Source organism: Teleopsis dalmanni, chromosome 2 (assembly GCF_002237135.1).
Source record: "Teleopsis dalmanni isolate 2A chromosome 2, ASM223713v2, whole genome shotgun sequence".
Lineage (NCBI taxonomy): Eukaryota > Metazoa > Arthropoda > Insecta > Diptera > Diopsidae > Teleopsis > Teleopsis dalmanni.
The window spans coordinates 130,563,922-130,589,531 of NC_051847.1; the positions used below are offsets into that span (position 1 = coordinate 130,563,922).

The 25,610-nt window shown below is 27.0% G+C and overlaps 2 protein-coding genes and 1 non-coding gene across 3 annotated transcripts; all 3 read right to left on the minus strand.

Annotated features, from left to right (window-relative positions):
• Positions 1–6,054: 6,054 nt before the first annotated feature.
• On the minus strand, positions 6,055–13,761 carry LOC119681893 (sodium-coupled monocarboxylate transporter 1-like). Its single transcript, XM_038095196.1, has 9 exons — positions 13,230–13,761; positions 10,851–10,916; positions 10,587–10,706; positions 9,296–9,450; positions 8,979–9,228; positions 7,943–8,323; positions 7,389–7,579; positions 6,286–6,475; positions 6,055–6,201 (listed from the first exon to the last, which is right to left on the minus strand). Exons 1-9 carry the CDS (start codon positions 13,587–13,589, stop codon positions 6,139–6,141), a joined length of 1,776 nt encoding a protein of 591 aa, XP_037951124.1. The 5' UTR covers positions 13,590–13,761; the 3' UTR covers positions 6,055–6,138.
• Trnav-cac lies at positions 11,224–11,296 on the minus strand. The gene has a single exon. It is a non-coding gene; the product is annotated as a tRNA-Val (tRNA).
• Positions 13,762–14,496: 735 nt separating the features above from the next.
• LOC119685321 (sodium-coupled monocarboxylate transporter 1-like) lies at positions 14,497–22,696 on the minus strand. Its single transcript, XM_038099567.1, has 9 exons — positions 22,060–22,696; positions 20,299–20,364; positions 20,105–20,224; positions 19,536–19,690; positions 19,220–19,469; positions 17,945–18,325; positions 16,970–17,160; positions 14,834–15,023; positions 14,497–14,759 (listed from the first exon to the last, which is right to left on the minus strand). Exons 1-9 carry the CDS (start codon positions 22,417–22,419, stop codon positions 14,697–14,699), a joined length of 1,776 nt encoding a protein of 591 aa, XP_037955495.1. The 5' UTR covers positions 22,420–22,696; the 3' UTR covers positions 14,497–14,696.
• Between the last annotated feature and the right edge of the window lie 2,914 nt (positions 22,697–25,610).

The window sequence follows — 25,610 nt, forward strand, 5'->3', positions numbered from 1 at the left end:
CTATAACAGACTGTCCAAAAAAATAATATGGATGGTCAAACTTGGTGGCAAGAGTTAGAAGATAATTAAATAAAGATTAATGATTACTATTGAAATGCAGTTTTTAATGCTATGATTAACACACTCAAATTCTATAAAAAAAATAAAAATTTAGATATTATCTATCTAATATTGTCTTATAAATAAACTGATATTGTAAGGAAAATCATTTTATTTGAGTAAAAAATAGATATAGTTTTTTTTTCAAAACAATGATTAGTGATATTCTATTATATATAAATTATCTTCGTATATGTAAATATTTATAAAGAAATAAAGCTTAAACTGTTCGAATCAATTAAATGAAAGAAAATTTTATATATATTGTATATTCAATGTTGATATCAAATTATTGATTTGTATTAAAGTATAAAACGACCTCGCATTGAAAGAAAATGAGCAATTTACCAATTTTATGTAAATAATCTACTTGATATACTTTCAATCATAAACAATATTTGAATAGTTTGCCCAAGAAAATGAACTTGTATGTACTTCAATTGTTTTACAAGAATTTCAATTTCAACTACTTCTTTGAAGTCTATTTTAAAATAAATACCAAACAACTGACCTTCATACGTTAATTAAATCATGTCGATATTATAAGAGAATCACTCTTTTAATCTGTCTTGTTTCATATCAAGCAATCCTTACACCTCACACCAGTAACCTACCTTCTGTCGGTTTGATTAATTTCCGAAATTTCAACAAGTTCATTAACATATCATTTACTAATGAAGTCATCATTCGCAAGTCAATACAAAATAAATACGAAGTCGAAACCCCCGAGTTTAAACTTAAATTGTAAAACTGACTAAATTTTAATTGTGATTAATTTAAAAAAAAAACAAAAAACAAAATTATATACAATCGTGTATTATTGTATACATAATTTTGAATTAAATGCACAAAAAAATTTTTTTTCATTGTTATATTTTGAAACAAAAAATAAACTTTTTTGGAACTTTAGTAATGGATTTTTAACATTATTGACTGCAGTTCAATGTACATAAATGCGATTTGTTTTCGATTGTTTATTTTGAGATGAAAAATGCCAAAGAAATTTATAAATATTTTTTAAAAAGTTTGATTGATTGTAAAAGCGTTGGGTAGAAGATACATTTTATATGGCAGATATCGAGCTGCACTACGCATATTGTTCTTCAATTATTAAAGCAAAAGAAGTAATTTTTTTAAGACGGGCAACGATATATTGAAAAAAAACATGTTAGATTTATAATTACAGTTCATAACCTTCAGATTTTTAGGCACGTACCAAAACAACGCATGCAGCATATAAATCAAGATACAAAACACCACTCGTGCAGATACGAGTAGTACATTGTATCTCAATTGAAGTATAAAATTTAACTCTTCATGTACCAAAGGCAGTTAAAAGATTTTTATTTGTTTTCTGTGTTGCAACAGTTGCAACTGTCAATTGATTGCCAACACCTACGCTTAATGAATGAAGTGGCAACCCATAAATAGTGGGACATATGAACTCAAGCATAATTAGATTGTAAGACTATTAATGTTTTTCAGAAGAATCATTTTTATATTTATTTTTATTTTCAATATTATATTTGATATTTTGTTTATTGTTGGTACTTGTAATGTTGCAACTAAATTCTGCTACTGTTGTAATTATAGGGAAAGAAAAGATACAATTGCTGTTAAGATACTTAAAACTGCAGCACCGCTATTTGGCATTAAAATCTACAAACTTTTGAGTAATTACCACTTCTCTTGCATAAATTAATCAGTTGGCTTGAGTGGGTGTAGACTGCGTTACTTGCAATAAACGACATACATATATTCACGTCAAAAATAGAAGAACTTTTGTTTTCAAAGTAATCTTTACTACATCCAAAATATATATTGTCTATATCAACATAAAAAATGTTGAGAAATATTGTCGTGATTCGTCACAGAAAACTATAAGGAACAGAATAATTTCGCAAGCCTTGACAAAAAAGTATTACGAAATAAAGATAGTGACACATTTTTAATCCATTAATATATTTGACACAGAAAAACACTAAGACTTTTTTAAGTCAAAGATATTATAGTATAAGACGAGCTAGCCAGACGTGGTGCTTCTGGGAACCACTTGGAACACCTAAACAATCTGAGCATATCGTTGACATCATGCAAATTGATTTTGAGTTCTTCCTGTGTCAAACCTTTTAACAAAAGATAGGAAGACTCTGCGATATGCAGGCATCTGTATGCAATGTGGCCACAGGCTAACAATAGAAAATCGAAAGCTCTCTTAGAGATGTCCTGTAGAGATATCAGTCTTCTAGTAGGTTTACTAACAGGTCATTGTATTCTAGGTAAGCTTGCTAGGAGACTGAATCCAGCGCAGTTACTCCAAATGCAATAGTGCTGCCGTCAGCTGTAATCTACCAGTGGGCAACTTTCTAATTTTGCGGAAGCTAAGTCGTTCCGGTGGTGTTTGATAGCTGTTCAAAGCAGACAACATCGTGAATTTTTACGAAAATAGAAAAATGTGAATTTCGTGTGCCAAAATCCACGAATTGGGATACGAACTGCTACCCCATTCAGCATATTCTCCAGATTTAGCCCTCTGCGACTATTTTCTGTTTCCAAACATAAAGAAATCGCTGGGCGGTAAGAGATTTGCGTCGAATGAAAATGTCATTACCGAAACAAACGCGTATTTTGAGAGCTTTGAGAAAACCTATTATTTGGAGGGAATAAGAAAATTAGAAAAACGCTGGACTAAATGTATCGAGCTAAAAGGTGATTATGTAGAAAAATAAAATGATTATTTGCCGAAAAAAATTTATTTTATTCAAAAAGTCACTAACTTATCAAACCGCCCCCGTAGAATGTAATGTAATAAAATGTGATGTATCATAATGTAATGTAATGTAATATTATGTAATAATATATATAATGTAATGTAATGTAATATAATGCAATGTAATATAATGTGATGTAATATAATGTAATGTAATGTTATTAAGATTATTTAATGTAATGTAATATAGTTTATGTAAAACAGTTTTAACATATATATAAGCAAAGGAGACATAACAACTAGTTTATATAAAATAACTACTAAAATTTAAATTTTTTTGTTCTTTGTAAAACATTTCTGATTTGCTGTGTATAGCTCTAGAATATATTCTCTGAAATATGAAAGAGATTATGATGCAAGGATTTTTCAAATTTTTTTAAAAGTCTTTAATTCTAGTAAAAATCTAGTATTTATTTAAATTTTAATGATAAAATATTTAAATAATTTAATAATTTTATTATTTAGTAATAACGAATATTATGAAGATTTCATGTTACCTAATTTATTGTATATTTTAAAAATATTTTACAATTTAAAAAGGTGAGTAGTGGGGGAAAAATTAAAGTATACCAAAAAGTTATATAAATGGAGTGAATAAAAGAGGAAAACTATACAAAACAGCAAATATCATCTTTGAGATGGACGTGATTACATTTTATTAATTTTCAAATATTCGACATTATTAAAATACTAGGAAAAAAATGGTTCATATCTTCATTTTTCTCCATAACTAGTGTAATCTTTTCTGATATAAAAAATGCTTTGATGTAAATATATTTCCTTTTTTCTATACATAAATTTGGTTTTAAGCGGTTAAGAGGTAAATTTGATTTAATCCCGAACTCGTTCTGACAGCGTAATACTACACATAAAAGATAGTCTTAATTACACTAAGAGTTACGTTATGGGGTCATCAAAATTGGCTCTTGTGGGCTATTGCGAAAATGTTGACATTTTTTACTGAACAACACTGCTTTGAACCGATATATTGTTTTTCCTCTCACTCTAATTTTATAATTTCCATTGAAAACAACAACAATCTTGCTATATGACAAGCCCATGACACTCATAATATGGCCCTAAAGTGGCCCTAATATAGCTCTAATTTAATCTGGTATGACACTTTTATTGAAGTTTGTATTGAAGAATCAAATTCTTTCTCGTAATCAACAAACATGAGGTTTAATGAGTACAACATGTCGACAAGAAAAAGAACCCTGACATCACAGAAGCAGTAAGTAAAGGAGAATCTTATTAGTTTTTATTTGTTACTCTAAAAAGTTGTATATATGTGTATTTTTATTATATTTTCTTTAAAATTTTTAAAAATGTGTCATCGGATCTGTGACAGATGATGCAAAAATGCTAGTTTTCATTTTTTCCTCTTTTCAAAGTGAAAAGAAAATTACTTATTCTCCCTTTATTGAATTTTTTCGAGTAGGTTTTCATTTTAATTAGTATTAGAAGCAGTAGATGTATGTACATAAATATATAGGTATATTGAAATATGTTTACAAAAATAGCATACCTGCTTAATATCATTTTATTTAATTATCACAAATGTTCCATAAATAAATTTAAAATGTATTATACGAGTATTTTAATAGCCAAATATCACATAATACATAACTTAAATTTATTTAAATCACAATTTATAATTAATAGTTTTCACTTTATTATGCATCTTCATAATTTATTGTATTTTTGTAGTCATACTTATTTTTTATTAAAAAACTGCACACTAATTTTGATATCGCGAAAGAAAATTTCGAATTTACTATGTTCTCTTCTTCGCGTTTGATCGTTACGAAAAAACCAGCTGTCAGGTCACATAATGCATTCTCTTCTGTTGGCTGCATTGTTCTCAGTATTTGGAACTGTGATTTGTAGTTAATTGTTTTTATTTTTCGTGCATTTTGATTTCCGCCATTTTTTATTTGATATTTTTTGAAGACTATTTCTTTGTGCAATTTTTGTAAAATGTTCGTTTTAATAATAATGTTTAATGCAAAACTTTTATATCCGTACTATATTAAATAATGTATGTACATAAATATAGCGTGTGTTATGTATTGTTCTTATATAAATATGTATATATTTATAAATATCCACGCTTATCGTAAGTTCAGACTAAAATAAATTTAGCGCTTTAAAATGAGTATTATAGAATTGAGAAAATATATATATTTTTTTTTCAGTTAATAAGTATAACATTGTTTATTTAACTTCAAATATCAACTGCTTTCGAGAAAACGAACCGATTGCAGCAACATTGCAAAGCAAACTATTATTGACGTACGTCATTGACTTTTTCTTGTGATTGACATTTTAAGACACTGCTTTATCGATACCATCAATCTTAATTCTCCTTGTTTTATATGTATGTGCCAAAAGAGACAAAATTATAATGAAAACATTATTCCTTAAACATAAAATCAAAAAACAAAAATAAATACATAAAATATATTTAATATTTCACATACACATACATTATATTATGAATTTAAATATAGTATTCAATATTTGAATATTAATGGCTCTCAACTTACATCAGTATTTAAATTAAATTAATTGGAAAAAGGTTATTTTACTTAGTAGTACTTATTTAACTACGCTGTTAAGCCATTTTTTTGATAGTGTTAAAGTTGTGATTGAGGTGACTTTAACCAGTAGTTGGCCTACCTCTTCAGAATGAATTTATACATATACCATATGTATGTACATATAGTTATTAATAGTTCATTATGATTTTCAACTAAAATTAACTTGATTTTAATTACCAAAATGATCTAAAAGACAACCCTCATATTTTGAAATTAACGGGCATTTTAGCAGAATTTAGTTGAGCGTTATAGATTAGGTTATTACGGTTATCCTAGTGATCTGTTGGTCTATTTTATTCAAAACCATTTTAAAAACTTAAATCAATAGTTAGTTTCATTTTGGTTTTTTTTTATTATTTATTAATTAAAACTTAACTTCATATAATATTTTATAATATGTGTAAAGCACCTAGCGTCTTTCAGTTATGAAATATATTCATTCTCAACAGGCTATATAAACATCTCTTAAATGTGTACTGAAATGCAGTACACTATCTAGTATCTACTTATATATGTACATATATAATAATAATTTAATATAATAACTTAATTTATTTACAATAAGTTACAAGTTGCACTATGTACACTTAAAAATATGATTAAACAAAAATAAAAATATATAGGTATCCCATTAGATCCTTGGAAGGCAAGTAATTGCGGCAAATGTTATAAGACTGCTTCATCAGAATGATATTTTAATTTTGAATGATTGCTTACATTTTGCACATGCTATACAAATAATGTTTCAAATTTAAATATTTAAATATTATTATATTATACATATAAGGAATTAGTATTAACCCATTTACTCACATTTGAATTGATTTCAGCGGTTTCAAAGTCAAAATATTTACGTATGCAAGGGGTTAATAAAATTGGATCCACTTCTTTCAAATTATTGGTGCCAAAGAACCACGAACTGATTATGGAGACAATAATTGTTGTTGTAGTACCAAGACAAGTGTACCACATATAGGAAATCCGATATAAAGGAAATATATCACTGTAATAATTAATTGAAATTTTCTTTAATATTATATATTAAAACTTAAAATAACAAGAAAAAATATATAAAATGATATATTATATATAGTATAATAAATATATTTACTTTTTAAATTATTAATATAAATTTGTGTAATAATAAAAGTTAAACATAATAAATTAAAATTTTTTTAAAATAAAAAAAGTGGACAAGTAGACAATAAATCACTACATTCAATCGTATATATGTATATATAAAAAATTTGTATCCAATATATCTTATGTAAAGAAGAAGAAGACGCATATTTAAGATATGGTGGCCAAGGCGAAATTTCGACGAAAAATTATGGACGCAGGCGAACGTACTAGAGGCAAAAATCGAAGTGACCTCCAGTGCAGGTCTTAAATGAAACCAAAAACATGGAAAAGAACGAATGATACATAACTTTCCGCCGCACATTATGCATGGAACGATATCTGTTACGTTGCTGATTCATAAGAGTTGTGGAGGTTCTGTGTTCCAAGAGGAGTAAACAGAACCAACAAGAAATAAGAAAACTATAAAAATTAGAAAAGTATTATATGCACAAATAAATAATGACGCTGGAATATGTACATATGGGCAGAGTATAAAGAAGAGATAACCAAATAAATACAAATATAAGTAATTTAAAAAAAAGAAAATTAAATAAATAAGATCATAAATAAACTAATCAAAATTAATTCATAATTTAAATCTAAGGTATGTATTTTGTATCATTGGTTAATATAATAAGTATACAATTAAAAAATTAATAAAAAAATAAATAAAAAAACTGTATGTACTGTTTAATTGCATAAAATGCAATCTTACTATATAAATATATATATACATCACCCATCTACTCATTAAAATTTTATATATTACAATTCGATGTATTGAAATTACTTACTCTGTGTCTGCAATAATATTCGTCGCATTTGCATAACTAATTGCTTTAGTCACATTAAAGTGATAGTCACAATGATCCACTGTCAAAGGCTTAGTTTGATAGCGAATAGCGCCAGACGCTACAGCCCATGTTGCGTTCAGACTAATCCAACCCATTGCAATTACACCGACAATGCCGCCAGTGAAAGCGCTCTAACGGATATGTACATAAATATAAAAAAAATATAAATATAAAAAATAATAAATAATATTTTATTAATCACTTAACGATTTTGTTCATAATAATACAATTTAATTATAATAACAATATTAATTGAAAAAATCATATGATGTGATATTTCATATTATATTACATCGATATAATATTCGAAGCACTGAAAAAAAAATCAGCCTCATAAAGATAAATTTCATCTCCAAATTGAACCAATAAATTTACAAGTTAAATAATTTTAAATGGAAACGCTCACACATATACATAAATTTAAATATAATCATTTATACTGCATCAAAATTAATTTAAATATAAAATATATAAAATTATAATAAAATATTTACATTTCCATTTATCCAAGGCATAAATATACCTATTGTAAATACGCCAAGTAGGGGTCCATTTGTAATACTTTCTAAGCTTATATTTAACTGTAAAACAGTACCCATATGCTCAACCACATACGCCAAAGCAACACAGAGTGCACCTACACCTACTACAACCAAACGCATAATCCAATTGATCGCTTTCTCTGAAAGTGGTTTCTTTACAAATGGTTTAACGAAATCCTCCAAAACCACTGCAGACATGGAATTCAAGCATGTGGATAAAGAACTCAAAGCCGCGCTAAAGACGCCTGCAATAAAGAGTCCTGTCAAACCTGGTAACTCGCCTAAAATATCCATAACAAAAAGTGGCAGCAATTGATCACGTTCTTTGGCCAACTATGAATGAAAATATTTAATATTATGCAAATAATTGTTCTTGCAAGAAATCAATTAAATATAGTAGTACTTAGATTTTGTACGTATTTGATTATATAGATATATCTACATTATATATATGATGAAGTATTATATATGGTATAATTCATAGGTAAAGATGTTAGCTTAACAGTTAGTTCATCAAGCATAGAATACAAGGTCCTTAGTTATATACCTATGAACCTTGGACTAGCCGAATATATACCATATATTCTAAAAATTGGGGTGTTGAAAAGATTCTTAATTGATTTGGACATAAATTTGAAAGATTTTCAAAACCCTTAAACATTGTAAATATGAAAACAGACTTGTATATTAAAGGTACTCTTAAATTTTTGCGTATGAGATATAAACAATTTATTTCCAACTTCTTAATTTATGTTAATATTGCAATTTCAGCTTCAAAACATCTGTTTTTGAGGGTATAATCGCATAAATCGCATAGTAAAATGATCTATATTTTACATTAGCATTTAAGTACGGCACAATAATTTTTTTTCTCCTTATGCATATTCACTGAAAGTCGGCTGATTAAAAACATTATTAAGCATGAACTGTCAAGCGTATTTGTAGTACTTATGTATATATATTAGTGTTTATTATTTATTTATCATACCTTAGTAGTGAACGGATCGCAATCCTTATATGTTGCATATATTAACAGTCCATTGTAAGCACAAAGCGACATCATCAAGATCACTCCACCACAAAAGATACATAACGCTCGACTAGCGGACTTTAATGTAGGTAATGACAAATACCGTTGTATCATGTTTTGTGACACAGCATTAGTTTGTGTCCAATAGAAGACACCTCCGATAAGCTGAGACCAAAGTGTATGTCGCACTGTTGGATTTAAATCGAGACTAAATATGAAATGATATATTAGTAAATTTTTAGAAGTTTTGCATAGTTTTGTTTTTTTCAACGAACTCCGGCGCTTCAATGCGTCCTGAATTCCAAGCCTCTTTGATCACGACACCAGCTCCACCGATATCCAGACTACCCTTAACAGCCACTAATACTAATGCAGTAATCATTGAAATTGTTTGCACGACATCAGTCCATACAACTGCTTTAACACCACCCTGTAATAAATAAAAATATATAAAGTGAATTTAGTAGAGAACTATAAATAGAATATAATAATCAAAGTATAATAAACGAAATAATAAGTAATAATAAGTGGTAAAAATAATAATAAACCAAAGGTGATTCCAGCATCCAATATTCTTCTACCCAAGCTTGAAGAGTTTTGAAATTGAAAAACTTTTTTTTAATGTCTAGTTTCTTCTGTAGAGAATACTTAGAAACAAATTTTGAGTCGGATTGATAAGAAAAAAAGAGAAATAGTTTATTTAAAAAAACAGGAAGGCAAAAGTATTGCATTTATTAATAAGTCCGAATGGTTTTAAAATGTGTAACTCTCTCTATCTGACATTTTAAGTAATGTGCATTTAAAAAGGCTTTCTTAGATAATCGGGAACGATTTGAGTACTTCTTATCTTTCAACTATTCTGCCATAATAAAATTTAAAATAAATCGAAGACTTAACTAAATTACGAAATTCTGAACATAGTTAAACCGAACACATTCAACAACCTTTAGCATTGCAGTAGTGCAATAATTTTATGTTTGATATATTGACTAAATATTAGAGTGTGGTTTGGAGAGAGAGAGAGAGAGAGAGAGAGAGAGAGAGAGAGAGAGAGGAAAAAAAACTAATTAGACAAAAGTTGAAAAAAGGAGATACATGCACCCTCTTTCAATTGGAACGATTTTAGCCTTCTTGAGATAATGAAAACTGTAGTTAATAGCAAATGTTAAAAAAGATACAATTAATTTAGAAGAAGTTTTTAAAATTAAATGGCAATCTTATATACCCCATTAGCATTTTTTTTGTATCTTAATGAAGACAGTTTCTTAACTTACTCCTTCAAAGCTAAAGAGTCTTTCTTTACCACCGAGTTCAGGTATTAGAAGAGTTATGTATCAAAAATCTGCTATAGATCAACCAAAAAAGTCTTTTAAACTATAAGCATTTTTCGTCCGACTGAATTCATTTATTAAAAAGTACAGGTAATAGTGTCGCTATTGATATTATATTATTTATATATTTTATGTTACAATTGTACTACATCATAAATATATTATAAATATATTATTTAGTTGAATTACATATAACTTAGACGTATTAAATTATATTCTTTCTTTTTTTACTTACCAAACTGGTATAGAACACACAAATGACACATACAATAGGAGTTATTGTATGTACTGCTACGCCTGTTACTTGATTAAAGGCCAGAGCTGGTACATATATAACAATCGGTAGATAGCAAATCTAATAGAAGTTGTTTCTTATTAGTTCTAATAAATTATAGATAACTAACTACAAATAAATTAATTATTTATATTAGTTAATTGATTGTTTGTATTTTTAAAAAATTACTGAGAATATTATTAGTTAAATAGTTTAAAAACTTACATTCATTATTGTAAACATTAGTGAACCAAACATTCGAGAACTTCTGTTAAAGCGAATTTCCAAGTACTAAAAAATAAAAAGATTAAATAAAAACATTTGATATTATAAAAATAAATTAATAAATAATATAAAACAATTATTAAACGAATGTATACAAATCTTACTTTTTAAATAATAATTAAATAATTATATATACACGTTTATATACCTAAAAATTTTATTAAGAATTTATTCTAATTTAAATTAAAAATTTTTAATATAATAATTTATATATTAACACTGACATAATGCTGCCAAATCTTAAAAAAATAAACTGTGCTCTAATTTTGGTGTACAAAAAATAAATATTTAAAAAAAAAAACTTCTGTTGTGATGTTTCCGCCCGGGTTCGAACCGGGGACCTTGTGCGTGTGAAGCACACGTGATAACCACTACACTACGGAAACGTTGAGAACAGTTTGTCAAAATAAAAATTTGTGTAGTTTCTGTATATTTCATTCTCAACGATTACACAGTGAGTAAAAATATTTTGAACTATTTGCACAATATATAAAAATAATTCGCAGTGCATGACGAAATTTAAGTGTGAAAGATAACGAATTTCAATGAGCTGTGAAAAATTTGCATGAATAAATAAATATTTCATATAAAGCGACAATGGGTAAATAAATAGGCATTTCAATAAATTAATAAAATATTATTTAATAACAATAATTCATTTATTTTAACATTTATTTGACATAAAATTATTGATTGATTTACATGCACTAACATTTGCACAAATCAATTTTAATTGGCAAGTAATTGATTAACAAACATAAATTTGTATGTTTTCAGTTTAAATTATTGAATTTATTTAATTAAGTTGTTAACTGTTTTTAAACGAAACCATATTTAAGTATGAAAAGAAATTTTATTTAAAAGTTAGACGGATTCGAATAGCAAAAAAAATACAAAGACAAAACTTTAGTTAATTTATTGAAATTTGGTTGACCGTTGTATGGTCTGTTTCGAGTATTGCCAAGTACTCATCATCAGTGGTATTGATAGGAAATATTCGAATACCTTTTTAATTAGTTTATAGTCCATATATTATTTTTTTGGACTGCAAGTGCCAGCTTTAGAACTCGTACCTGTCAAATTAGAAGCGATAACTAATCGTGTTTTTTTATAAGAAGCCAAGGCTGCTCAAGTTCCAGTTATTTTATTTACATTGATATGTTTATTATAATAAATCGATGAGTATTTTTAACTTCAAAGAATCTAAATAAAACACAAAAACACTAAAGTGATCTGAGACCAATTAAATTTAAGTGGAAAGCATATGCTATATAGTATAGGGAAGCATATAATATATGTATAATAATATTAATAAGAGTTCCAATAATTTTTTGTTCATGTTTATATATCATTAGCCATTAAAGTTGGAGAAGCTTTAAATATGTATGGCAGTATATAGAAATATATAGAATTAGAAGAATCTGAAAATATCAGTTTGTTAGACTAATATTAGGTATAAGCAAATCTGAACCGATCGATACCATTTTTACCAAAAATATTTTATCTTCCATAACAAACATCTAAATTCTAAATAGATAATGAATATATAAAAATATAAAGTTTATTCTAAGGAATATATGTGTCTGAATCGGCAACTTATATGAAATGCTATATTTTAATCTAAACTGAAATTAATAAAATTTTGTATGTTCTCTCATATAAATATAAGTACATTCTGTGCAAAATTTTACTTGAGTATTTTTATTAAAAATAGTGAAAATTATTTGATTATTTAGTTTTAATGGCAGCTATAGAATATAGTGATACGTTTTATTCAAGTCCAACCAAGTTATGCGTAAATTACGAATTTAGAGTACAAATATTAGAAAATAAAAAAATTTTTTAACAAAAACCTGTGTCTGACTTAACAGTTTATATGAAAGCTAAACTTTAACCTGAATCAATATGTAAGTTTATATATTCTCCCATATAAATATAGGTACATTCTGTACCAAAATTGATTTGAATATCTTTATTGTCCATTATCTGCGACTGCTTTTCGGTGAAGATTTAAATCAACTTAATTTTAAATTTTTTTTAAACAAATAAAAATAGCAACTGCAATCTAACTTTAATTTATTAAAAAAAAATAGCAGTAAATATTAACTGTGAAAATAAAATTTTATACGCTCATAATAAAAATCATTGTTTCTTAAAAAATTTCTTCAAAAGGAATAGATTACTTTTATTGTTTTAATAATTTTTTTTATTTATTTACTTTATATAACATAGTTAAACTGCAAATTGCTATACTTACATTGTTAACATAAGATTATTAGGACAATAAACTTGTCGTTCATGTGATGGAAATTCACTTACCTCATACGTGGAAGTAATATTTAGGTTATGAAAAACAGGTAGATAGAACACACCCATCACGACTCCCATAGCAAGTACACCAAGTGCAACATACGTATATTGTATGCCATATGAATAGACTTCTGTGGGTAATCCTAGTAGTGTTATACCTGATACAAAACTAGCCACAAGTGATAAAGCTATAGGCAATACGAGCATATTACGACCACCCATTAGGTAGTCCGATTCCGAAAGGGACTTTTTCATAAAACCGAAATAAATTCCAATTAAAATGCACATCACAAACATAGCTATGAACACGACATAGTCGAGCCATGAAAAACGCTGTAAACTTGTCAATATATTATCTATATCCGACATAATGTTGGTTTGCACTTATAATAGTCAAAACTTTTAAAGAAAATAGGACGATTTTTTTTTATTACTGAAGATAGCTGATCTCTGACAAATGCAAATGATTATTTACAAATACATTAATGTTTTCTTTATGACGACAATGACACTTCATCTGATTCGAGTGCATTAAATAACACTTCACTTAATCAACCGTCGAGATAAACTGAATATCGTTAAGAATTTTTCGTTCAAATCACCGACTGTTGCTTAATCCGTACAATCTTATCTTAAATGTACTGCATCTCAGCGCTGCAATTTTCAAACTCATCAACAATAGCGAATAAGACTTCACTTAGGGATTCTCGTACACAATACGCAGTCAAATTACATTTAGTATTGCCACTTCCAAACATATTAATATATTTAGATATATATCTACGACATAAAAGAAATAACTAGGTGAATTATTATATAAATGTAAAAATAGACTAAAGTATTTTAACGATCATTTAACGAATACTAAAAAGTTCATTAGTCTCGCGTTAAGTTCACTACAAAAGTTCACTGGGTAAGAATATTGACAAGATCCCTAAAAAGTTCGTATGGAGTGTTGGAAACTGTACACTGTTTTAGTGTTTCCGATTTATCACTTTTATTTTTAGTATTTTATATTCGCAAACACTAAATTGATTTGAAAATATATGTTCATATCAGCAAATGAAATATTCAATTTTCCAGCAAGGTTTTTTTAGCCGGCATGGACCTTTGCCCACTATTAGAAACAAAACAACGTAATTAATAATAATTAATGAATTTATTTTACAATATTTTGACTATGTTTTAATTTTTTCTTTGTTATTAACTTATTAATAATGGGTTATTACTTAAGATACTTAATTTACTTAAATAAAATCTGTTATAATTAAAGAAATTGTCATTATAGCTGCTAATGTCTTTTTAAGATGAAATGAGTTTTATTTCAATACATTTATTTCAATCACTTATTTTTATAAAGAAACTTATATATGTACTCATATAAATATATATATGTATTTGTAATTACAAAAAACTTGAAATAAAAATTAAGGACATATTGTTACTTTCTCTGGAACCAAGTAATTCCTGTAGATGTCACAGAGCTGCTTCATCGGAACGATATTTTTGTTTTAATGGAATGCTTACATTTTTTACATGCTGTTGGAAATATATTTAAAAATTAAACATTTTAATATCATTTTTTAATATATATAATTTTCTCCTTTACTCACATTTGTACTAATTTCAGTGGTTCCAAAGTCGAAATATTTACGTATACATGGTGTTAATAAAATTGGATCCACTTTTTTTAAATCATTTGTGCCGAAGAACGACGAACTTATTATGGAGATAATAATTGTTATTGTAGCACCAATGCAAGTGTACCACATATAGGAAATCCGATATAAAGGAAATATGTCACTGTAATAATATATGGACAATTTATTTAATATTATTTTTAAAACTTAAAAAACAAGATAGAATATATGAAATGATAAATTATCTATAGTTCAATACTTATACTTAGTTTTTTAAAACTGAAATGTTTAAGTAAATAATATAAAACCAAAAAATAATAAATCTATAATTACTATATATTAAAAATAATAAAAAATAACCAAGTCGATAAGATATCACTAAAATCTCTTAAAAATAAATAAATAATTTTTATTATTTTTCATGTAAACAACAATAAAAATAAATAATATATTATGCATTAATATGTATATATATTATATAATAAAAAAGAAAGTACAAGTAAAAAATAAAATTAATTACTGAGTACATCAAAAAAAATATTAAATAATTTATATTTTCAATTTATATTTATTATTTTAGAGACGATTAAATCAACAGATTTAAGCTTTTATCATCTTGCAAATATATTAAATAAAAATTTTTAACTCTATAATAATTTTTTATTTATTACACATTTTATTATTTTCTTTTGTATATTTAGTCCTATGAGGTAATATTTTTCAAACCTATAAAAGTGCGGTAGAAATATTTTAAGGTTTGACTTTTCATTTGAAAATTGTTTTTAAAACAGAAAACACACAAACTTTATTATATAATTAAAAAGCAACTAAATATTGTTAGAAAACAAATAAATAATCCTAGACCCAATTTATATAAAAATAGAAATTTATAATATATTTACATATTGAGTAAATCATAAAATCCTATGTTTATAAATAATAAATAAAAAATAAATAAATGAATGAAATATAAAAGGAATCAGTCATTATATAAATAACTTCATAAACACCAAATTGAGATTTATTACCAAAAAAGCATAGAACTATAACTACACTGTTTACAGATAGATCAACATAATGGCCGACATATTCCTCATTCATTATTATTATTATTATTGACATTATTATTATTATTATTATTGACATGTTATTATTAACATTTCTGACCTTAGTCTAATCACAAGAGATATCCAATTACTATGATCGCGCGTTATTGCTCTTAGCTCACTAAAGAATTTGCTCGTTTCTTTAATAATGGTTCTTCTCCATGTTGTTCTCGGCCGATCACGATTTTTTCTTCCCTGAGGACATCACTCCAGTGCAGCATGAACAATTTCGGTGTTTACCTTGCGAAGAGTATGCTGCAGCCATCCGTATTTCCTCTAAATTATTTCTTTATAAATTGGCTGTTGTTCAGTTCATATCACGAGGTGTTCATTGCTAATAGTTCGTGGCCACCATATTCTTTAAATCTGACGCAGACATCTATTTATAAAAGTTTGCAACCTATGAGTGATGCCTGTACTCACATACCAAGTCTCAGATCCATACAGCAAAACAGATTTGACGCAGGCGTTGAAAAATTTGATTTAATTTCACAACATATAATAAAGTGATATCCACTAGATCGCTCTAAGGAAATAAAAAGTGGTGACCCTACCGCAGTCATCATAAGCCCATTGCTTCATCCATAGCAATTATCTCGCAAGAGATTTTCACATCAGTCGCCGCATTAATCTTAAAATTTGTAATGTAAACAGTAAAGCATAAGCCCTTACTTATCCTAGCGACTGCAAACTAAGGTTTTACGCACGAAACCGCACCACCTCATAGAGTTCCTATCTTCTCTACAAGTATAATGCAGAGCGAGAAATTAATTAAGAAATTAATTATATCGTAAACTAACTATAATTACAATATATATTAATAATTATAAATAAAATAATACCTAAACTAAATTATTTAGAATAATAAACTAAATAATTCTCTACAAATTAATGTATAAATATCTTAAAATATAGATGAAGAAGCTTAGAATATTATGATTCATAATAAATAAATATACTATATACTATATTATAGTATATAAATATATAATATAAAACTTACTCCTTAGCTGAACTAATATTAGTCGCATTAGCATAACTAAATGCTTCAGTCATATTAAAACGATAGTCACAATGATCCACTGTCAAAGGTTTTGTCTCATAGCGAATAGCACCAGATGCAATAGCCCATTGCGCATTTAAGCTAATCCAAGACATTGAAATTACACCGACAATACCACCAGTTAAAGCACTCTACCCATTATATGAATATAAAAAATATAAATAATGTAAACAAAAATATACTAACATTAACATAAAGGTGTATTAATCCATAAATATATTTTTTTTAAATAATAAAGTATAATTAAAATAATAATAAAAAATTTCAAATATATGGATTTCAAAATTCCCCCTTTTTCTTATTGAAATAGATTTCTTATCATCGGATGCATAAGTGATTCTACAAAATTTCTACAATAATTCATAATAGTATATTTGTACAGCTATGATCTATGCATAGGTTTTGAAAATTGACAGAACTCTGAAAGTAAATGACACAAATTTAGTGTACGTGGGGTTTATGTGTTAATATACAGATCCATAGTTTGAGTTTAGCAGGATCGGATTCCTAATTTTTGTTGCAGTCTAAAAATTAAAACAAAAAATCCGACGGACACTGGTAATGAATACGTAATATTATCCCTAGCAACTATGTAATCAACCCAAGAATAGTCTTGGTAAGAAATTACGAAGTTTTTGAATGAGTATATTCTCACTATTACACTCTCCTTTATTCGAAATATACTTCCCGTCATAGACCATATCAATTCTATTATATATAAAAATAAAAAAACCAAAAGTTCACCTAGGATTTTTAATTTCTTTCCAAATATTTTATTAATATCTATTTTTAACATCGTATTTCTAAATCCAAGATATTATTTCTCAAAATATTTACCTCCGAAAGAAACATAAGTTTAATATAGAAAATATTTGTAATATATATAAAATTAATGTAAAATAAGATTATACTTACATTGCCATTTATCCAAGGCATAAATATACCAATTGTAAATATGCCAAATAGAGGTCCGTTTGTGATAGCCTCTAAGCTCATTGTTAATTGTAAAACAGTTCCCATATGCTCAACCACATACACCAAAGCAACACAGAGTGCACCTACACCCACTACAACCAAACGCATAATCCAATTGATCGCTTTCTCTGAAAGTGGTTTCTTTACAAATGGTTTAACGAAATCCTCCAAAACCACTGCAGACATGGAATTCAAGCATGTGGATAAAGAACTCAAAGCCGCACTAAAGACGCCTGCAATAAAGAGTCCTGTCAAACCTGGTAACTCGCCTAAAGTATCCATAACAAAAAGCGGCAACAATTGGTCACGAGCCTTGGCTAACTATAAATAGAAATATATATATATATATATTTTATATTTGTTATTGGATTTGATTACTTAAATATGATTCAATGAATTTATAAAGGTATTCGTCTAAACTTCATTGTTAGTCCATTAAATATAAAATCCAAGGTCCGTAGTTCAATACCTTCAGCGAGGACATATTTTTTTTTAAATTGTAGTGTTAAAATTTTTATTTGATTTGGATGTGATCATGAATACTTCATCCTTTAAATATATCAAGAACAATTTCAACTTCTTACGAATAACTAAAAAATGCATTGTATATAGAAGTATCTAATGTTTCTGTAACTCATATCAGTTTTTTTATGAATTGCAAATGTCTATATCGAGATTCGGATACGAGTACGACAAATAAAAGTTAATTTATTTTACGAAATCAATTTTTAGCTATTAAGGTCAACGTGAGGTCATATAAGGTTAACGTTTTCGAGTATATCAGGTCGTAATATATTATAAACTGTTTTTCTTCTATATATATTTATATATATTTTATATATATTATATTTATATATATGTTTTTCATACTATATAACATATTTAATTGTTTTTTGACTCCATATGACATTCCTAATAAGCCTCCAACTTCTCGCTCAATGCCATTTTGACTTCATAATATCCTTTTATAAGTTCAAATGTTCAACTATATTGTGACAATTGTTTCTTTACATTTTGAAAACTACTTGAAATTGTTCGATGAAAAAAATTGTTTATAATAATTAAGTTAAAAAGAATAGCAGATATTTTTCGGGTTGCTTGTAAAAGTATTGTTCATAAAATCGAAGGGAGTAAAATTTATGCATACAGATCGTATCTTCATAGTGCGTTATTGCACTACACACAATGTCTTCTGTTAATTTTTCCATATCATACCTTAGTCGTCAACGGATCGCAATCCTTATATGTTGCATATATAAGCAGACCGTTATAGGCACAAAGCGACATTAGCAAGAGAACCCCACCACAAAAAATACATAACGCATGTCTAGCGGACTTTAATGTAGGTAACGACAAATACCGTTGTATCATGTTTTGTGACACAGCATTAGTTTGCGTCCAATAGACGACACCTCCTATTAGCTGAGACCAAAGTGTATGTCGCACTGTTGGATTTAAATCGAGACTAAATATGAAATGATATATTAGTAAGTTTTTCAAACTTTTTCATTATTTAAGTTTCTCAACGAACTCCGGCGCTTCAATGCGTCCTGAATTCCAAGCCTCTTTGATCACGACACCAGCTCCTCCGATATCCAGACTACCCTTAACAGCCACTAATACCAATGCTCCAATCATTGAAATCGTTTGTACAACATCAGTCCATACGACAGCTTTAATGCCACCCTACAATAAAAACAAAAAAAATATAATTACTAAGGAACTAAGACTGAAATATATGTATATAAAACTTAATATACAATAACTAATATATATAATATATGAATTATTAATAAATGTATATTTTAATATCATATGGCATAATATATTTTAATATGAATATATATGGTATATAACATATATACATCTATATATAAAATTCATCAATAAAAATAAAAAGTTTAGTTCTTTTAAATAAGTTAGTTAGTTCTTTTAGAAATAAACAACTAAATATCGATTCATTTTGGCCATCTTGGACAATAATGTCTGGAACGTCTTTTACTGACATTATATAGTATTATTATTATTATTAGTATTAGTATTATTAGTATTATTATTATTATTAGTATTATATAGTATAATTTAGTTATTTTTACTTACTAAACTAGTATAGAAAACACAAATGATGCATACAATAGGTGTTATTGTATGAACCGCCACGCCCGTAACTTGATTGAAAGCCAGAGCTGGTACATATATAACAATCGGCAAGTAACCAATCTATTGAGTTATAAAATATATATTATAAATTGCTTTAAAACATTATCAAGAAGTTAAATAAATTAAATACTTGCATTCATTATGGTAAACATAACGGAACCAAACATTCGTGAACGTCTGTCAAAGCGACTTTCCAGATACTAAAAAGAGAATAAATAAAAAATGTACACACATATAATAAACTATTTAAGGAATTAATAAAATTGTAGATGGATTTCAATTTTATTTCACCATTTAATTTCTTCATCTTCACACAATTGTAATATAATAAATGGTATATTCCAAATCATGTAGTACTTCCAAGATAAACCCAATATGACAATATTAAGTATTACTAATAATATGACATGAATTGTGATAAACATAATGCGAATGCTATTACAGTCGATTTATGATACTAGATTTATTGCAATTAAACCTCAGAATTGTATTTGAAACTGATTTTAATGTTTTAAGCAGTTTTCCCTATGGTTGTCAATGAATTCACTAAATGAGTTCACATTTTAAATACTCATATAAGTATAAGTAAATTTAAGTTCATTTAGTTAGTTATTGATCATGAAAAACTATATTTTAAAGCAAATTGTTTTAATAATAGTAAAATCTACACAAGGCAGATAGCTAGAAAAGCATATTTATTGGACATCAAATCACAAACATATAAGCAATAAGCACCAAATATAGTTTTATGTGGTTATCAAGAAGAAGCAGAACAGCGAACAGTAGTTCTCAGAATATTGAGAAGTACAAATACTTCTCAGTATTTGAATTTGCGGCTGAATATAGTAAGCAAATAAGTATTTATATGCTTCTTAAAGTATATTTCTGTGCCCGTACATAGAATTATTCCCAGCACATTTAAGAGGTGAGGGTGATGAGATGTTTGCATTGATTAGGCCAAAGGTTTGGCATCTTACAAAAGATGTTCTTGTAAGGAAAAATAGTTCTAAGAATTATAAAAAATTTTATATATTGTATTAGATGAATTTAAGGTCGCCACCTTGTAGTTTTAAAATGTATTTCTGTATATACTCGAATCTATCTATATATATATATATATATATATATATATATATATATATATATACATATATATATATATACTTTGATGTATAAAAATTTCGAAATCATCTGATTCTATCAAACCTTTTAACAGACTTTAAATATCTATTGCTTTTAGATTGTTTATTTATCCGACGAAGTTCAAGCTGTTGTCGAGTTTGGACTTCAGACCAGGAGCGTCTAACATATGTATTTATTTAAAATTTGTGTTGGTTTAGATATTAATTTATTTCGACTTTTTACAAATTTTATTTAACTTTACTAATTAGCTAATTAATTATTAAGCTTCACCTATATCTTAAAATTGTGCTCATCAACTCTTTATGTGACAGTGTAGATATTGTGCACTTACCATACAATTTACATGGTTTCATGGATATATGAATTTACTGCAAAAAATGTCTAAAACCCCAAAAATTATCACTCTAAATCACACTTAATAGAAATAATTTTAAAGATTCTAAAAATTGGTAAAAGTGCTATGATTAAAAACCTTGTTGGACAGTGTTACAATTGTTAAATAAGTATTACACATATAATGTTAAACGTTTCAACTGAATAACATAATAAAAATAATATGTTATGGAACCCGCCATAAAAAAAGTACTTTACAAAATTTATTCAATAAAGGTAAATTACTTTTATTTTCTTGATCATTTTTTAAATTGTATTCATGTATTATATAATTCATATTATAAACTATACAACTATTGGCGCTGATATTAATGATTACTAAAAATATTTTCAACAATGAATTTTAAAAAATTACTTACCTCATACGTGGATGTAATACTCAAATCATGAAAAACAGGTAGGTAGAACACACCCATCACGACTCCCATAGCAAGTACACCAAGTGCAACATACGTATATTGTATGCCATATGAATAGACTTCTGTGGGTAATCCTAGTAGTGTTATACCTGATACAAAACTAGCCACAAGTGATAAAGCTATAGGCAATACGAGCATATTACGACCACCCATCAGGTAGTCCGATTCCGAAAGGGACTTTTTCATAAAACCGAAATAAATTCCAATTAAAATGCACATCACAAACATAGCTATGAACACGACATAGTCCAGCCATGAAAAACGCTGTAAACTTGTCAATATATTATCTATATCCGACATAATGTTGGTTTGCACTTATAATAGTCAAAACTTTTAAAGAAAAAGGAACGATTTTGTTGTCATTGAATGTAGCTGATCACCGAGAAGTATATTAATATCACTTTTTTTTACAACAATGACGCTTCCTCCGAATTTAGTGCTTCAACTATCACTTATCTAAACCAAGCGGATATAAACTGAACTGAACTGTTTAGATTTTGTCGTTGAAGTCACAGACTTTTGCTAAATCCGTACAATCTTGTCTTAGCTGTACTGCATCTCTGCGCTGCAGTTCACAAACTTACCTACAAAAACGAATGAGAGTCCCCTCAAAACTTTTCGTACACAATGAGCAATCAAATTACATCTAATATTGCCATTTGCAAATATATTAATACAACTACATAAATATATTAATGGATATCTACATACATATCCATAAAAAAGAACTAACTGGGATCAATTATACTTGTTAAATTTACAGGGTTTTCATGATTTTATTTTGAAAATAAAATTATGTGTAATTTTAAAGACTTTATTTTATTATCATATGATATCCTGTATTAAATTTACTGTGATTATTAGTAAATCTGCTTCACTCAATGGGGTACATAGAAATTATGAATTACCTAAAATAATTCACTTTATTTTGATATATGTTGTCTTAAATGTTACTTGGATTTTAAATAAAATTAATATAATAAATGCATAAAGTCATCTCGACCATATTTTTACTTCAGTTGAAAAACTTATTGTTTAGATATTCTTCAGATATGTTCTTTAATTTGAATAAAATCTAATGCCGATAACAACATAATTATGATTTCTAAACTACTTTCCATTATTTATATAACATTCATTATATATACAGCTAAAATAAAAGTAAAATACAGACTGTGTTTGGAAATATTCCAAAAAGGTCGGTTCCTTGCATGCCCTTTACACACCATCGATTGTTGACAGCGATCGATGTCGTCGCTTGCTATTACAATTTGTCGACAATATTTACATATGGAAGTAAATAATAATAAATTTGTTTATTATTTTTCATACTCTCTAGAGAATTTATGAATTTTAGTTATAAAAAAAGTACATGGCAGAAGGAAATTTCTTTCATAAATAATTTTTTAAGATATTAAGGTATTGATAAATTAATTTTACAATTTTTTAAAGAAATGAGGTTTTCTCTAAAAATGATCGCAAATTTCTCAAGCAGTTATTCTAATTATTAATTTATCAATTTATTATCATATGTATACTTTATAATTATTTATAATCAATTTATCTATTTAATTAACTAAAAAATCTATTTAACTTTTAAACTAATTAAAGTAGAGTTAAGTAGACTAAAGTAGAGCAAAGTAGAGCAAATTAGAGAAAAGTAGAGTAAAATAGGGTAAAGTAGACTAAAGTAGAGTTAATATGAAGTCAATAGACCAAAAATTGATATGTAACAGATACTCAAAAATGATATTTTCGGCAAAAATAATCGAAAAAATTTCAAAAGAACCATTTTAAACATCCACAACAAGTTAAAAGATCAAAGTATATGCAATAGACCAAAAATTAATATTTGACATAAACTATTAGGACATACCGTTTTTAAAACAATAAAAATATTTTTCTTAATGTTTTTCACTTTTCATTGGTACGTCGCTAAATATTTAAAGATGACCACATATCATAATAACAAAAACACTCTCAATTAAAGATATTCATGATCAGAACTACGTAATCAGAACTACAAACTACTGCACTTCATGTAAATTTTTGTAGTAATTTTTTGCTGGATATATGTGACATTATACTCATTGAAAAAATAGAAAACACCCTGTTTCTTTTAAAGTTTACAGGTTGCATTCAAAAAATTGTGTGTGTACATATACGATCATATATAATTTACTATATTTTAAACTGTCCTAAACAGCTGTCGTTAAATCTCAGCGCTCATCTGCCCTGTCCGAATTCCCCTTTTCATTTTTTCAATGAGTGTGACCAAGAATTTTAATTGAATTACTTGTATTCGTCACAACAAGAATAAAATCCCATCGCTTCAAAGCACCGCATACCTAATAACCTATTGTATCTCATATAACGGCGTCAAGCCAACTCATGTATTTCGAAATCTGTAGTTTGCACTTGAGTTAGGGAAAGAGATTTAATCGAGAGTACACTTATTCAATCAAATAAAAGTTTGAGCGCCCACGGCTATACAAATTTAGACTAGCACAGTTTCCAAGAAAATCTATTAAATTTAAATGAATGAAAGTAAATGCCTGAGAAAATGTATTGCAGTTTTTGTATAATTATATACAGAATATATTTATTTTGAATTATTTGATATACTCTTTATAATATATTAATTTATCAAAATTATACTAATAAAGCATTATCTATATAGCACTGGATCAGGTGTATCTAGATTATTTTACGAATTCTAAAAACCTGGTGAACTATTCTTCATGCTTAAACAAGAAATTGTTGGGAAAGTAAGGCAAAATATATAACCATTGAAAGAGTTAATGCTAATAAGAATCTGTTAAGTACCTAAAGAATCTTAAAGAATCCATCTAGTAATATAATTGAGAAATTGAAAGTGTCGCATAAAGGAATCATGTTTTAATGATGAGGACTACATTATGCACTTAAACTATTATTTATCAATTTATATAACTAAAGCATTATAAAATACTGGAGTAAAAGATATATAACTAGCTTATTACAAAAATTAAGTTTTCTAAAAGAAATATGCTTTGATATAGAACAGGGTAAATGCTTTGATATAAGGATGAAAGTAACAATGAAAACAATTAATTTATAAAATTTTTTGTTATAAATAAAAATGATATTTTTTACTAATGTAATAGTACATCTCCTTCACCGTTTACCAGCATGTGTCCTAAAGTATTTTTTTCAAAAGTTAAAACATATCATAGGTCTTCAAACATAAAAAGAGTGAACATTCAGACTATTTACAAAGTAACATAGATGTGCTCACAAGCAAGCACATAAATTAGATTCCCTGCTTTTCACCAGTATAACGCTTGTTAACCTACAGTTATTGTTGTAAACTAACATGGAGATCTACTAGCTCTGAAACTCCCATGGAGATGACCCGTAGAGATATCAGTCTTGTGGTAGGTTTATTTACAAGTCACTGCATTTTAAATAACCATGCTAAATTAAATTAAATCTCTTATCAATCATATCTG

Excerpts from the sequence above, each read along its gene's own strand:
- LOC119681893 (XM_038095196.1), bottom strand. The coding sequence starts at position 13,589 with ATGTCGGATATAGATAATATATTGACAAGTTTACAGCGTTTTTCATGG. Across the intron at positions 10,917-13,229 it reads ATATTACTTCCACGTATGAG|TACTTGGAAATTCGCTTTAA; the intron begins GTAAGTGAATTT and ends TTTATTTTTTAG. Across the intron at positions 9,229-9,295 it reads GGACGCATTGAAGCGCCGGA|TCTCGATTTAAATCCAACAG; the intron begins GTTCGTTGAAAA and ends TTTCATATTTAG.
- LOC119685321 (XM_038099567.1), bottom strand. The coding sequence starts at position 22,419 with ATGTCGGATATAGATAATATATTGACAAGTTTACAGCGTTTTTCATGG. Across the intron at positions 17,161-17,944 it reads TGCCTTGGATAAATGGCAAT|AGTGCTTTAACTGGTGGTAT; the intron begins GTAAGTATAATC and ends TATAATGGGTAG. Across the intron at positions 15,024-16,969 it reads AATATTAGTTCAGCTAAGGA|TGACATATTTCCTTTATATC; the intron begins GTAAGTTTTATA and ends ATATTATTACAG.